This window comes from Zootoca vivipara, chromosome 10, assembly GCF_963506605.1.
Source record: "Zootoca vivipara chromosome 10, rZooViv1.1, whole genome shotgun sequence".
NCBI lineage: Eukaryota > Metazoa > Chordata > Lepidosauria > Squamata > Lacertidae > Zootoca > Zootoca vivipara.
In genome coordinates, this window is record NC_083285.1 from 16158699 (window position 1) to 16175800 (window position 17102).

The 17102-nt window shown below is 44.6% G+C and overlaps 1 protein-coding gene across 2 annotated transcripts in view; it reads left to right on the forward strand.

Annotated features, from left to right (window-relative positions):
- Nucleotides 1-17102, forward strand: part of LOC118091110 (V-type proton ATPase subunit S1-like) — a 118478-nt gene that overhangs the window by 16471 nt on the left and 84905 nt on the right. For both annotated transcript variants that reach the window (XR_009558252.1, XM_060279567.1), the window contains exons 5-6: nt 2519-2559; nt 3387-3472. Coding sequence is in view for 1 of the 2 variants with exons in the window: in XM_060279567.1 (XP_060135550.1) it covers nt 2519-2559; nt 3387-3472 (127 nt within the window). In the remaining variant the exon portion in view is untranslated. The remainder of the gene's footprint in view (nt 1-2518; nt 2560-3386; nt 3473-17102) is intronic.

A 17102-nucleotide genomic window follows, 5' to 3' on the forward strand; every position in this document is an offset into this window, starting at 1 on the left:
CAAAATTTTGGTTTGGTTTTTGGCAGAATTTAGGCCACAACTTTATTGATTACAGTCAAGTGAGTGGTTGCATAGGCTCTGGTTCGACTAGCTACCTAGAGCCCTGCAGGCAGTGCTGGCTCTGGGCACCAACCATAAGCCCGCCTTGGGTGAACACCTGGGACAGTGGCGAACGGGGGGGTGGGGTCTGCTCAGCCTCCACCCAAATGAGCCCTGGACTCAGTCTCAGGGCACAACCCTGCACGGGGAAGACCAACCATGAGTCAGTGGATTCCATCTTAAAGGAATACCCAACACACAGGGATGGCTAGGCATCCTGCCACCCCTATCCACCTGAACCAGAGCCTATCTGCAACTTTACAAGTTGTGATGGTTTGCTACATGGCAGGCGAAACCCAAATGGCAGCAGCCAATCAGCCAAGTGGGGAAAATTCCTGCCATGCCCCTGTCCCAACAACAGGTGACACACGACGGCATAGCAATGTCAAGCGCAAGCCCTAAATATAGGGAGAGGTGGGCGGGTCTTCTGATGCACTGAGCCCAAAAGAGAATCTCAGGGACACGTGCAGTGGGTTAAATAGTGGTCCCTCGATTGCTTTGACTGGCATCCCTCAGGCCCAATTGCTCCCAAGATCGAGGGACCACCAATAGGGTGTTGTGGCCGCTCCAATGTTCCCACCCACAACACGGGGTCTGATTACCAGGTTCCACCACAACACGTGCCCTCTTGTTAGGGAGAACCCGATTTGCCCCTAAAACTTTCACTGACCCTCGTACCAATTTGCACTAGACCTTATACTGACCACACATTCTGAGAAATCCTGAAAGAATAGTACTTTGTGGTTTTATAATAATTTATTATGTTTGGTAGTCACGTTGGACCAAAAAGGGTCTCAAAACGATTAACAAGATAACAGAAAACCAAATGAAAAACAACTAAAGGCAGAAAAAGTAAAACCATGTATAATGTAAAATACCTAGATTGCATCGAATGGCTCTGCTGGACTACCCTCAATGGACTTGTTAATCTAATACAGACATTTCTGCATCCCTGTCTTGCTCTTCAAACATAGTATCTCATTATAGGCTGTCCTATAGGTGTTGTCAATAGTCACATTACGTAAAGTCATTCAATGGAGGCATAAATTATTGAGTCTGACAAGGATCTGATTATCTGTCTTATCCAATACCAGCTCGTTCTTCTGTCAGTTTACCTATCGTTGGATTTGTTTTTTAATCAGCTTTTCCTTACTCAACAGCAAATTACCCTGAAAACGTTAGATCTCTTAGGAAGGTAATCATTGTTAATAACAAATCTAAGTTTTAAGGGGCCAGACTAAACACAACACATTCATTGTTTTTCCCCATGGAAAGTTTTATTAAATTTTTAAACAATAAAACAACCATTGCAAGGCAACGATTTCATCAAAAACAAGAAATTTGGTATGAACATTTACATCCAGTTTATATCATTTACGGGTGGTGCAACTGTTTCTACAATATGTTATCCATAAGAGTTATCAATGTACATATCCTCTCCATAGGCTGTGTTGAGATAAGGGGGGGGGAGATCCCCCTTATTAACATATGCAAAAAAGGGAAGCCATATGTTGCCAAAATTGCAATTTTTGGTTATCCTTTTCCATACCCTCCAACATGAAACAAAGGAAAATTAGGGGGGGGGTTGTGCTCCCATGTAAGTCATGGTTTTTGTGAGAACGCACCCCCCCCAATTGCTCATATTTGGGGGCCGAGTTCTCGCTGGAGCCAGGTGACTTGTATGAGAGCACGCCCCTTCCCCATAGGCATCTTGAAGAGCTGTTCTTTCACAGGAGCCAAAACAAGACATGGCAGGATCCAATCAGAAGCCAGGATGGCTTCTGTAATTCCAGGGTGTCAATGTGCAACAGTTGAGGGTCATGCCTTTCATAGCTCTTCTATGTCACAGTGCATTCATGTGGCACATGACGGAAAAGGTTAGCCGCTCTTCCCAATGCCGTGGTCCCAATCTGGATAATCCCCTCCCCCCACTAAATAGCCTTGGGACCGTGATGCTGGGTGTGGGTGTGTCCATTAACCCTTTACCTGATGTCACTGTCCCATTCCCATTTTGTATTCTCCATTTTGCAATCTCTGCCCAAGACAACTGGCATCTTTCAGAATTAAATTAAACCACTGATTGAAGATTAGATTTCCAGCTCCTGAGTTATACAGGAAGTTATCCTTGCATTCTATATGCGATCTGATCCTGGAATACTGTTCCATTACTGAGTCCCCTGGATGCTTCAGTTTGGAACATGCCCTGTCTACCAAAGCTAAAATCCTTAAAATAAAACAAAAAAATCCCCAGAGTTAAGTTGTTCAGTTGTTATATTTCTGTGCTGTGCTTTTTTCTTTCCTGTGTTTTGATTTTCAATAAAGTCCTAGTAGTCTTGTTGTTTCAACTGCAAGTGGTAGGCCATGTGTTCTTCCCCTTCCAACATTTTCATCTTTTTTTCTTTCTATGTTTCCCATGTAGGGCAAATGACCTATCCACTCGAAAGGAGCTCCTGGAAAATGGTAAGTGAAACAATCCACAAGTGAGCCAGGTTGTTGTTGTTAACAACAATTAAGCATGAAAGATCAGCATTCAGGGGGGAAAGAGGCTTTCATGCATATTCTCTTGCTAGAGAAGGAACAATGTGTACAAAGTGAACTGAGATCTAGTTGCAGTGGATCCACTGTGATCCGCACCTACTCTGTGGATATGTGTCCTCAGATACCATGGTTCTTATAAAAATCCACTAAGTTCTTCTTGCGGTCATATGCCAGTTGAGCCCAATAATAAGCAATTGTACTTTTATTTAATTAATTAGTACATTAATATCTCCATCATAGAACTCAAGGCATGAAACATCACAGTTTTCCCAAATTCATGGTCAATGGTCAGTGATGTCAGAAGTAGACCAACAACATATGGAGGACAACATGTGGAGGAATACAGATCTCCTCTTGTTGTAAAGGAATTTTTTAACGACTTCATGTGTTATCACCCCAGTTCACGTGTCAACCGATTTCAGATCTTAGCAAGAAATTGAGCTGCCTGAATAGTATTTGGGCAGTGCTGGTGGTCTGCCTACTTCATCTAATCTTTCCCTCACTTCAGCTTACTTTTTAATCACTTTCAATAGTCACTAAACCTCTGGACCTTTTCTGAAACATTGTTTTGATGTCTTACTTTGCTTTTGTAATTTGTCAAATACATTGTGTAACGGTTAATATTTCAATATAAATGAGCACGGACACTTCTTTACTGCCTGAGAATTGTTGCCTTCCAAGATATCATAGCAATTTGGGGTGAACTTAATGACATTGTTAAGCAGGTATAATAAATTTTATGTCTACAGACAAAATAATGGGAGAGTTTACTAAGTCTATGCAGCAACAAGGAATTGAGTCTGTGGCCATTTATACAGCAAGGCGACCTTCAAAGGTGAGTATTTTCCAGAGCCTAGAGTCCTCAAATGTTTGGCAGGTGGCAAATTAGCAGATATAGTGTTTGATTTCCCCCATTTCACAAGAATGTTGTGTTCGCTGTATATTATTTTGCTCAGCAAATGGGGTGAGACTCCATGCTTAGAGTCAAAGCAACCAAGGCTTCTAGCAAGAAACTTAGAATATGAACGTTACTAACAACGATGAACACTTTAAATATAGCACTAATGTTCTGCCATAAGGATTAGGGAACTGTTATGTTTTGGGTGAATGGACAGTCCCCACGTCATAACTTCAAACAAGACACACGATTTGGTAAGAAAAATGAAATAAGACGGGTTATGTTTTTACACTGGTAGGGTTGTTGGCCCCTGGAGTGCTCTCAGACAGAAAAACAGATGGCGTCTAATGTGCACACACAGCTGTGTGGAAACAGGAGCTGCTTGTTCATTTAAATATTGTGGAGACAACCATTCACTCATTGCCGTATTGTAATGCGACATTTTATGAAGTTAATTGGTTGGGCCAGGGCTGGGCTCCCTGATTGATATCCTCCAAATACTGTTGGATCACAACTCTCATCCTTCTTTACCATTGATGATGACGAGAGGTGAAGCTCAACAACAGCTGGAGGACCAAAGATCCCTCAGCCTTGGGCTGGGCCCTGATCCTACAGAGCTTCCTGTGCTCATTATAATCTGCAGAATTCATGGATTTAGCAACTTTCTCTCACCCCCTGTTTTTCACTTGTCCTTCTGCAAACCTGAAGGTTTCCCAAAGCCTGCTGACACCTCCATTTTGTACATGGATGGTGCTGTTTTGTTCTTCTCCATAAGGATACACACTCAGAGTGAATTAACAATTTGTATACAGCAGCATTCTCCAACCCAGTGCCCTCCAAATGTTGGATTACAACTCCTATCAGCCCTAGCCAACATGGCCAGTGGTCAAGGATGATGGGATTTGGAGTCCAACAAAACTTTGGAGGCCATCAGGTTGGTGAACTTCGAAACCCGCAATGGATAATCCAAAGTAACACACAGTATCTGGTTCCAGAGACCTAGCAGTCTCTTAGCAGAACTCTCTCAAAAAAGGTTGGTGGTCCTTAATTTAAGCGATACTGTAATGGACAGAAACCAGAACCTTCATTCATAAGCCATCATTGATGTACATATTTTATTTCCCCTTCTGATGAAGGAATTGTTCAGTACCTGAACAATTGGAAACGCATACTTAAACTTCGAGTCCCTACTGAGCATCACAGAAGTTGACCTCACAAATTTTATGTGCAGCTGAGGTCAAGATGGGTATGAATCATCTGATTCATGGGTCAAAGATAATGGAATAATTCCAGAGTAACAGAGCCATCATGGAGATACGGCAGAGGTGACTCTATGTAGGCTCTTTGCACATACTGCAAAGAGTTCTTCAGGCATATATCTGCTGCTGGTGATATTTCCCTCAGTGGTGTGATATGAGACACCCAAACAGAGCATTCTGAGGGTTTATTGAAGGGAGGGCAGAAGTGGCCTTGGATCCATGGGGCTTAAAGCTTCTTCATCCCTCCAACATGCCCCAAGATTGGGCTTCTCACCTACATCAGCTTGTAGCTGTCATAGCTAATTTATTGGCTTCAGTGGGTGTGAAATTTCAAAAATGAGATCTGCAGGGGCAAATAAGAAAAATCTCATCCCCACCTCCCATCCTGGTTAGCGTGACAGACAATCTGCCACTTCACTTCCCCATGTACCCCTTTGGTTTTCTCTGCCGATCAGTATGATTTAGTTCCCATTCAAAGGAGGGTGGGGAATCCTGACTTCTGCCCCATTGATTTCAGTGGGAACTATGTGCTTACAATCCTAACCATGTCCGCTAAAAAGTAAGTCTTATTTAATTCAGTGGGGCTCATGCCCAAACAGGTGGGGTTAGGATTTCGGCCTTAGTTTGGCTCCAACAGATGCAAGGCTAATTCATTTGCTGTCATTTTCAATGCATTACTAGTGCTGGAGGGGGGAAATGAATGCACAGGAGACAGACGAAAGTGAACAAGGCTTCCCCCAGCTTTTCTCTGTTTTCCTTTCCATTTGAGCACTGTTTTACATTAAGAAACTAAATTTTAACTTTTAGCTGTAGACAATATACTTAATCATTTCCCAGCTGGGTCAGCCAGAATCCTAAATGCAAAACAAAGCAGAGTTTAAAATAATTACAGCAAAACTGCTTCAAGCTGGCTGAAGCTAGCTGTGCGTTACTCTGGGGAAAGCAAACATCAGTTTGACTAGATAGTAGACGGAACGGCGCAGAGACTGTGAAATATGCTTGTTAGTAGTGTCTTGTTATTCATTCTGTGCGATAGTCCTATATTTGGTAAAGGAAGAGCATTAGTTTCTGCGCTGGAATTTTGTTGTTTGTTTTTCTGCCGGAACTGAAATAACATCTCTTTTGCTTTTGATAGTACCTTGGTTTTCTTACAGTGATAAAGGGGAATTTTATACCCATTATGCCACCGTACTCTTATGAAGGTTAGAGACAAAGTGTACACAAATGGATAGGCCAGCAATGACATTTGTTCTCATTTCCTAGCATGACACCTGAAAGAAATCCAGAGCGGATACTAAATTGGGGGATTTGTCACTATAGCAAGGAGAAGGTTAGAGACAAGGTCTGCTTCCAGATGAGGGGCTCTTAGTTGTAAGCTACACACAGGATTGCAATTGACTTTCAACGCTTTCTTCAAGAGTGGGGAATCTTTTTCAGCTCGAGGTCCACAATCTCTTCCGGGACCGGAAAAGAGGACAGGAAAATGAATGTAAATTGGAGCAGTAGGCTAGTTTTACACATACTCAAACGGCCCTCTCTGTCCAGGGCTGCCTTCGGATGTCTTCTGAAGGTTGTAAATTACTTATCTCCTTGGCTCAGGAGTCGCATAACTCCATATGCTCCAGCATTTCTCCCATGATAATAGGGACACCCTAAGCAAAATCGGAACATTCAGGGATCAAATCAGAAACCGGGACGGCTTCTGTAAATCCTGGAAAATAGGGACACTTGGAGGGTCTGCACTTGTCTACACTTGTCAGAGTTCAAGGAGATATTCAAACCAGGTAAGGTCACTCAGGGAGATGGAAAACAGGGCTTGTGAGTCTTCTTCTTCTTTGTCGATCACACGTGGCCGAGTAAGATTGTATTCCATAAACATGGTTTTAATAATGAGTCCGTAAGTGACTGTGGAGGCCAATTCTGGATCCGCACAGTGCAGTCTCGAGCAGGTTGCACGCCCTGGTGCTGAGGGGCGGAGATCGCTCCGGCGCCCCCGCCCTCACAGGGCGCAGCATGGTTTCCGCGCGGCGTCCTGCCTACCAGCCCGGCGCCCAGGTGCCCCACGCCACCGGGGGTCTACCTAGAGCCGGCCCTGGATCCGCACGTCCTTCCACAGTGGGGACATTGGTTTCCGGGTGGGAGTTGATCACAGTGAGGATTTGCCAAGCATGCCTTCCTCTTAGCACGTTTCTTCCTTGTATCCCTTGTATCCTGAGATTGAGTGTCTTCAAAGCCCATGGCACCTTTGGTAAATGCTGTTCTCCAACTGGAGCACTCGCAGGCCAGTGTTTCCCAGTTGTTGGTGTTTATACGACATTTTTAATGATTTGCCTTGAGACAGTCTTTAAACCTCTTTTGTTGGCCACCAGCATTGCGCTTTCCATATTTAAGTTCGAGTGGGAGGGCTTGTGAGTAGTGTAGCAGAGACAGGAGTATGGCCTGGGGACCAGAACCCAGAAGTTCAGACACAGAGGACTGGAGGGCCACATTTGGCCCCTGGATCTGAGGTTCCCAATCCCTGATGTACTTCCTACTATGTTCCATCCACACCAATTGGTGTGATTTAGGTTGTATTCACATCATTCTTTGAAAGCACTATGACGCCACTTCAATCAGCCATGGCTTTGCCCAAAGAATCATGCGATCTGTAGCTTGTTAAGGGTGCTGAGGGTTGTTAGGAGACCCCTATTCGCCTCATGGAGCCACATTTCCCAGAGTTCCCTGGGAACAGGGATTGATTGCTGAGCCATTCTAGGAATTGTAGCTTGGCGGGTGGGGGGGGGGAGAGAAGGGTTTCCCAACAACTTTCAGCACCCTTAACAGACTACAGACCCAGGGTTCTTTGTGGGACTGATTAAAGACTGATGAGAGTGCTATTATAGTGCTTCCAATGAATGGTGTGACTGTGGACTTAGCTGCTTTGGAAGGGTGTGCTTGAAACTCAGCACACTATAGTCCTTGTTTTGAGTGGTATTTTATGACAGCCCATCACAGATGGGAGTTGTAATTCAGCAGCATCTTGAGGGTCTAAGGCAGTGTTTCCCAACCTTGTGCCTCCAGATGTTTTGGGACTACAACTCCCATCATCCCTAGCTAGCAAGACCAGTGGTCAGAAATGATGGGAATTGTAGTCCGAAAACAGCTGGAGGCACAAGGTTGGGAAACACTGGTCTATACCTGACACACATACAGTCATACAGGTGTAGAGTCACAGAATCTGCTGAACTTAATAATAATTTTATTATTTATACCCTGCCCATCTGGCTGGGTTCCTTTAGCCACTGTGGGTGGCTTGTAGCATATATAAAAACATAATAAAACGTCCAACATTAAAAACTTTCCGATACAGGGCTGCCTTCTGATGTCTTCTAAAAGTAGTGTAGTTCTTTATCTCCTTGACATCTGATGGGAGGGCGTTCCACCACTGACGAGAAGGCCCTCTGCCATAGCTGCCAAGTTTTCCCTTTTCTCGTGAGGAAGCCTATTCAGCATAAGGGAATTTCCCTTAAAAAAAGGGAGAACTTGGCAGCTATGGAACTGCCAGAAGGCCCTTGGAGCTGGACCTCAGTTTCTGAGCTGAATGATGGTGGTGGAGACACTCCTTCAGGTATACTAGGCCGAGGGCTTAAAAGGTCAGCAGCAACTATTTGAATTGTGCTCAGAAATGTACTGGGGCCAATGAAGATCCTTTAGGACCAGTGCTATATGGTCCTGGCAGCCACTCATTGTTACCAGTCTAGCTACCATATTCTGGATTAGTTGTAGTTTCCGGGCCACCTTCAAAGGTAGCCCTACATAGAGCACATTGCAGTAGTGCAAGCGGGAGATAACCAGAGCATGCACCACTCTGACAAAACACTCTGCGGGCAGGTTGGAAGACAGCTTCTGTGGACACAGAATTGACCTCCACGGACAGCTCTGGGTCTAAAATGACTCCAAAGTTGTGCACCTGGTCCTTCAGGTGCACAGTTACCCCATCAGGACCAAGGAGTCCCCCATACCTGCTTCCCCAAACAGTATTTCTGTCTTGTCAAATTCAACCTCAATCCATTGGGGGCTGGGGCTGCCACTGTGATTCCACTCCATCTGAATGTACATGGCTGTCTGAACCAGGTTGCAAGATATTCCTGAAAGAATAGTATGTGGTTGTTTGGCCAGGTCCAGCTCATAGTAGTAGTAGAAGAAGAGTTTGGATTTGATATCCCGCTTTATCACTACCCGAAGGAGTCCCAAAGCGGCTAACATTACCCTTTCCCTTCCTCCCCCACAACAAACACTCTGCGAGGTATGTGGGGCTGAGAGACTTCAAACAAGTGTGATTAGCCCAAGGTCACCCAGCAGCTGCATGTGGAGGAGCGGAGACGCGAACCCGGTTCCAGGGCCGTCTTAAGCAGGTCGGGCGCCCGGGCGCCGTGGTGCGCAGATCGCTCTGGCGCCCCCGCCCTGTTTCTTCCCGCAGGTGGTGGTTTTTGCGTGGCTTTGCCGTGCAGCGCCCCCTGCCAACCCGGCGCCCCCCGCCACCCAGCCTACCCCTAGAGCCAGCCCTGCCCGGTTCCCCAGATTACGAGTCTACTGCTCCCAACCACTACACCACACTGGCTCTAGTAAGCATGCAGAACAAGAAAAACCCAGACTGGAATGCCTCCAGATTCTAGTATTGAAACGAAAATGATGGCATTGCCTCATGACGCGTGGTGGAACAAAACTTTAAGCACTGTAGCCAGGTGCTGAAAGGGCATCAGTATTGTGAGGTTTTCACATATTAAATAATGATTCGATCACCTGTAGACAAAGATGACATTCTCACAATGCAAAATTGCTTGGAAAAGTCATCATGCTATCTGCACTCCAAGATTAAAATCTTGAGCACACTGGCTCATGAATAGGCCCCATTGGAGGCAGCAGAACTTTCTTCTGTGCAAACAAGCTAAGACTCAGGTCACCAAAGTTGTTAATGCAAACCATGCTCCCCCCCCAAAAAAAACCCAACAACCCAGGGAATAAAGCATGAACTTCCCCTCAATACCACACAAAATTCCGTTTTCAAGGAAGTGATGAGAGGCACTGCGCGTAGGCATGGGTGAAAGGATGTACTTCCCAGATCCCCCACCTGGGAAAAGTCACACCCATTTATTACTGCAGCAGTTATTTTTTGCAGCTTTACACAGTTGCGAAATAAAGCATGTACAAGCCATGGCTTTAGCCAGAGAGGCCTCTAATGATTTGTTGCCGGCTGTGCTCAAAGTCAGCCATGAATGTGAAAGAGTGCATTTTTCAGAAGGAGCACATTTCCTGAAAGTTTCATTTCATCTTTGCGAAAAGTCAAAGAGCCCATTCCAGTTTCAACAAGTTAAGCTGAATCCTGTTTTGAAAATGCAGCGCCTGCTGTGAACTTGTAAATGCAACCCCTGCCTCAATTTTCTCTACTTTCTTCTTGTGAATAGGCTCTAATCTAATGCTCGCCAGCATCCACCTGGCTCGTTGATCCATACAGACTGCTGCGATTTCATTTCCTTGTGGCTCAAGTCCTCTGCTTTTATGGATATGCGAACTCGCCTAAATGCTGATTCCTACACATTGCCATGCCAATCGTGTTCTTCCATGCGGCAATCTTTTTCTAAAACGGTGCGGGGAGCACGCGATAAAGAACACAGCGGGAGACAGAATGTATATCCGGAAGGTCGCCCAGAATGAAAGCAGGCGCCCCCTTTTATTGTAAAGTTTCAGAACGGTCAATGATTAACTAGAGGTACATTCTTTATCCAATGACAACTGGTCAACTCCAAAAGAGGTGGTGTTCTTGCATAGGTCACATCCTGCCAACACCCCCAAACTCCGCCATAGAGGAAGTGCCTGGTCCTCACATACTCCTCAGACCTCTCCCTGTCACATGCCTACTCCTTAAATATCCCCCTCCTCTCAATCTTGTGACTCTTGGTGTTTTTCCTACAACTCCACCATTTTCCATTGTTCTTATTTTCCATTGTCTTCCTCCTAATCTGGGTCTGACCCTTCAGGCTTGGACCAGCCTCCCCTGTTCTAACCTGCTCTAACCGGTTCCATCAGGATCCTCCCAACTCTGGCCAGTCCAGTAGTGACCTGCTGCCCTCTAATGTCCCCCTGACCCAACTTGTGAATGCGTGTTTATGCATACTGACGTACAGGAAGGTTTGCCAGCACTGTATGTTGCGTTTGACAGCTAGCTTTCTATCTGATGCGGTTTGCCGACATCAATCTAAGACAGGCATCCCCAAACTTCGGCCCTCCAGATGTTTTGGACTACAATTCCCATCACCCCTGACCACTGGTCCTCTTAGCTAGGGATCATGGGAGTTGTAGGCCAAAACATCTGGAGGGCCGCAGTTTGGGGATGCCTGATCTAAGATCACTGCTACAAAACGGTATCTTCTGCAGAATCTGGAGTTTTTAAGGCTGCATATTGTTAGCTTTGAGACCATACGTACATTTTTTGAAGGGAGATGTCAATCTTCAATTATTATTTTCTTTCATATTTCGAATGTTCTTCAGGTTCGGCGTGCTGATTTTAATGGTACAAAGAGGTAGCGTGTAGGAATAAGAAGACAAACTTTGCATTCTGTTTGGCTAAGCAAAAGGAAATTGCAATTAACTACCTGGAAGACATATCCCTCTCTCTGTTTTAGCTGTTCGGTCCCCAGTTCCCTCACCACAGTAAGCCACAGTTAACTTATCTGGGATACAGTGGTACCTCGGTTTACAAACACAATTGGTTCCGGACGTCTGTACTTAACCTGAAGCAAACTTTCCCATTGAAAGTAATGGAAAGTGGATTAATCCGTTCCAGACGGGTCCGTGGAGTACTCAACCTGAAGTGTACTTAACCCGAAGTATGAGTGTAATTGGTTCCGGAAGTCTGTACTTAACCCGAAGCGTACTTAACCTGAACTTTCCCATTGAAAGTAATGGAAAGTGGATTAATCCATTCCAGACAGGTCCGCGGAGTACTTAAGCTGAAAATACTCAAACCGAGGCGTACTTAAACCGAGGTATGACTGTATTTTACTTCTTTCCACTGGTGCAAGGAGGAAACAAACCTGATCCCTGGATTAGTCTTATATCCAAAACTACTGGTTGTGATTTGTTTCACTTTAATCAACAACAATCAGTTACAAGCCCAAAACAAGTCTTGTCTCCAGCTCATGGTTTGTTGGGAGAACAGCAAACTATGATTTCTGAGTCAGACACAATGCTAAGCCACTTTGTTTCTTCCCGTCCCTAATGGGAAGGAGCCAGTTGCACATGACTGGTTTATGCAATATAAGAAGGGATTGGTGAATAGGTCAATATCTCCCAGTTTCTCCTTTTTTCTAATCTTCGGTTCTCCACGTTTCTATAGCAGTTTGCAATTCTTGTTTTGGAAGGAAAAAGATCTCATGAACATTCACCAGCATTTTCGTGTGAATTTCTCCTACTGTACACATTTTTGCATGCGATTTCCCTGAATATACACATTTTTTGCAAACCAATTTCCTTTAAATGTTGCCTTTTTGTATGCTATTTTTAACTAATACATGCATTTATGTACACACTTTACATTACTTGGCTGGAAAACAGTATTGCAAAATTAAGATAAGTGTTTCGCATTCGGATAATAATTTTGAAGGCTATATGTGTGCTTCAAATTGCAAATTGTTTCAGAAAATGCAGACTTGGTAAGTTTACCTTTAAATAGGAACAGAATCAAACTTCTCCCTCAACCCTAATGTGTTGACATGTCCTCATGTTCAAAAATCACCATATAAAAATTCTCAGCCAATATTCCTCCTCCTTTCCACTTCCAGCCTTTCTCATTTCCCAAGCTGTTCTTGTATTGGCAATATTAATTTTTTTACAGAGTTTTTTTTTAAAAAAAGTCCTTTCAAATACAATGCTTTGCAGGGGCATTCTTTTAGCAGAATTTAGCGCTATGTTTCATTTTTCTGGTTACCTATTAATTCACCTATCCACCTATCACAGCTGCCAAGTTATCCCTTTTTTAAAGGGATTTTCCCTTATGCTGAATAGGCTTCCTCGCGAGAAAAGGGAAAACTTGGCAGCTATGCCACCTATAACCCCCAGACAATGTCATGGGGGCACATGTCTTGTAGTGCAGGGCAGTTCTCGATTTTCTGCATATATTTCAAAGACATTAACTCCCATCCCCTAGTTTTTGCTTGCAGCTAGCTCCAAGTAACATTCACTAATTATATGTGGAGTGATGAATAGGTATTAACATCAGATTCCATGGAACTAAGTCAGAGACATTTTCCCCCAAACACTTTTGTTGCCCATATTTTTCACTCCTGTGCAGAGCTGCCAATAGGCCTGAAAAGACATGTCCTTTTGTGAACTGTTTTGAAAGGTTTTGTAACGTATAAATCTCCAGTTGTCGTTCCATTTATTCTGACAATCTCCAGTGCTTTGAAAGATAGGCTACATATAATTTGGCCATTTTTAACTATGCCCTCTCTCAATTTTAATATCCCACTTAAGGTGTTATAACTGTTGCCCCTTTATCAAAACTAAAGGAACCATTAGAAAGAAAGAAAGATGTCAACTACGCCATAAAATGGTCCCTCTTGTTTATTTTGCATTTATCGCCCACTCTGTGAATATTGTGTCTTCATTAACCTTCAGAATAGAAACCAGAAATTAGTGTATCATCAATTCCTGTATCACCATGATTTCATCTGATCTCAACAGCAAAGAAAAAGATGACACCAAGAATGCATAGCCATGGATTTAGCATGTGATGAAATAAAAGAATCTTCTTCCACATGTCTTAAAGGACAAAATTCTCTAAAGGGATGTAGCATTTAAAATGAAGGCTTCATAGTAGGGGTAGAAGACAAATCCAATTTGGTTTGCATTTAAAGGTGAGCCTACAAAATTCACACTTTCTGAAAGGAAACACAAAGCAAAATCCTTCAACATTCTCACTTCCATGAACTTTGCAGTTCCTTTTTCCAGCCTAGTAATGTGCACAAAATCCCACTAGGGTAAACATGTATATATTAATGAAAAGGGCATATAATTAGGGAAGTTGTCTTGTAAAAATGTGTATATGGGTGGGTGGGGGTTTATGCACTATAATGCTGGCGATTTTTCCTGAGGAATAATAATTTAAAAATTGCAAACAGATATGGAACTGAATTTAGGATTGGGGAAAAAGAAGCCGAGAGAAACTTAAGTCGACAAATTAACCCATGCCTTCTTTGCAGCATTTCAGAGTGTTGCATGAAATAAAATTCTTTTTTTTACTTTTGCAAAATGATGCTAATCATTCTCACTAGTTGTCAAATGGGGCTTCAGTATTGAGATGCATTGGGTTCACATGCCTATGAAGAAAGCAGGGGTGGTTTTGTGTGGCAATGTCCCTCCGTTCAGTGTAATAATGACTCGTGACACAGAATTAAGATTTAATTGGGTGGTTAAGGCCACAACTTTATTAATTATGCATGTTGAGCGGAATTGGCTTAGGCGTTGGAACCTATCGAACTAAATCCGACTCCAACCCGTGTGTTGAAGTCCGTGAGAAGTTAACCACCAGTAAGGAACCCGGCGATGTAGATCAACCGGAACTCCTCCTGTGGCCACCGATCGGGGCGTGCCTTACGGCCCTGGCGACTCCCGGCTCTGGACCAAGCCTCGCCCCCGGAATCCTTTAACGGAATTACTTCTCCAAATTTGGGCAGGTGATGACGCAATCTGCCCCTCCTCCATCCTATTGTTATGCAAATTTCCAACGCCTAACCGCCTAACCTAAGTTGTGACGACATGCTACGAGGTAGGCGAAAAACCCATCATGGCTAGCCCAGTACGGGAAAAGTCCTACCCGGCCCACTGACTAACCAGGCAACCGACCAGGTCCGTAGCAGCGCCCCCTAATCTCTTTTTAAGGGGTGGGTGGGCGGGTGCTTCTGTTCGCTCCGGCGAACGGGAATAAAGAGGGCTAGTTCCGCAACGTGGAGGGGATTTAAACGCCGCGGCCCCGCCCCCTCGTCCCTATTGGTCCGCGGGGCGGGTGACGCAGGCGGAATCTTCCATTGCGTAGGGGCTGCAACAGCAGCCCCCATGCAATGGGCACTTCGGGCTGCCCACAACTCCACCTCCGGCGAAAGCACGGAAGTGGTTTTATGGACAGAGAGAGTACCCCGCCCCAGATCTGCAGGTAAATCCTAGCCTTTCTTTCTTTCTTTCTTTCTTTCTTTCTTTCTTTCTTTCTTTCTTTCTTTCTTTCTTTCTTTCTTTCACCTGCTCCCAAAACTCTTTGAGGACAAGTGATGCATATGGAGTTCAGGCAGCAGAGGGGGGAAAAGTGCCCAAAATGCCTGCATTTCATTTCTGTATTTTGCAGCCACAGGAAGGCCCCATCAGGACCATAGTGTATGGGTTAAGCCAGGCATCCCCAAACTGCGGCCCTCCAGATGTTTTGGCCTACAACTCCCATGATCCCTGGCTAACAGGACCAGTGGTCAGGGAAGATGGGAATTGTAGTCCAAAACATCTGGAGGTCCGAAGTTTGGGGGTGCCTGGGTGAAGCCTTTCCCTCCCTGTGACCATAATGACTAAAACGACTGCCTCTCAAAGTTATTATTCCCTTCCCCCAGAAATGTTTGCTCCTAAATTTGCTCACGATAACTCATGTTTGAGCATCAGCATCTTTATTGTGGCTTTCAAATGGTGGTAGTAGTTTTGTGCAACAGCCGGGTTGTTCTAGGAGAGCCATTGCATACTGCAGCTGTAGGGAAGCGAATCTGACTAGAGCCTTAGCTGTTCCACTCCCATGAGTCATGTTTGACCTACCCACCTGTCTATCACCTGAGGTCACCATGACACCTGATTATTTGTTTTTGCATATCACTGTGCACAGAAGTCCTGATGATTGGCTGATAGTTGATCATATATACATCATATACTGTATGACGTTAGGTGTAGGGCAGGTGTTTGTGGCATGGCAAAAAATAGCCTCTCGGGAGTAATCATAAAGTCTGACAGGGCTAATTAGGCTTGTAGGGTGGACATTCCCCACAGCTGGTATAAAGGTTACCAGATCTGTGTGCACTGGTTTCCTCCTCTTCTAAAGAAGCATGATGAAAACTGCAGCCGTGAGATGTTGTGCAGCTTAAATTCTGCTAACTTCAGTGAGCAGCTCTGTGTGTGAGATTCCAGCCAGCACTGCTAGTTAATCAAAAGTTTGCCCGAGAGGCTGCATTTATCCCTTCGTAATCAAGTAGCACAAATCAAAAAGAAGATTAAGCCTTGATTATTGCCATACTGTGCTTGAAAATAAAGTTCCAGTCTACCATTGTCTGCCTTGTTTTTGTGAAATCAAAATTACTGATTGCCAGCATAGCAGTAATGAAGATGGCAAAGAAGTACCGCTTATGTGTTACCCTGTGAAACGATGATTTTCCTAGTTTAACATAGTGAAGAACATGCAGAACTGCGCCTGGAACCTCTCGTTTGGGTACCTAATCATTCACTGATTAGGTGACAGCGATTCAGCAATGACCTGTGCAGAGCCGCCATCTTCTCCAGCTGCTTGAGGGGCCCCAACACAATGTCCTGACATCATGCTCGTGATGTCACAAGGAGCCAAGGAGCAGAGCTGAACGCCCACTGAACATTGAGGGGGCCCAACCCCCTCAAAAACATGGTGTGAGGCTGTGAGAGAAAGATTCACAGAGCAATCCTATATAGATTTAGTCAGGAGTCAATCTCACCAAATTCAAAGGATCTTAACCCGTAGGAAATGTGCACAGGATTGCAGCCTTAGAAAGGAAGGGGATAAATAAAGACAAGACTTGGAGTCTGAATGGTGCAGCAAGACTTTTCCCATAGAAAGGTGCCACGTGCATTCTGCTTTAAGCAGCAAAATTCCTTGAGCCATCTCAGGAGCCACCATTGTGTAGTGGTTAAGAGCAATATACTTGTAATCTGGTGAACCGGATTCGCTTCCTCGCTCCTCCACATGCAGCTGCTGGGTGACCTTGGGCTAGTCCAGGTTTCCTCAACCTCGGCCCTCCAGATGTTTTGAGACTACAATTCCCATAATCCCTGACCACTGGTCCTGCTAGCTAGGGATCATGGGAGCTGTAGGTCAAAAACATCTGGAGGGCTGAGGTAGAGGAAGCCTGGGCTAGTCACACTTCTCTGAAGTCTCTCAGCCTCACTCACCTCACAGAGGTTGTTGTGGGGAAGGAAGGGAAAGGAGATTGTTAGCCGCTTTGAGACTCCTTAAGGGGAGTGAAAGGAGGGATATCAAGTCCAAACTCCTCCTCCTCCTC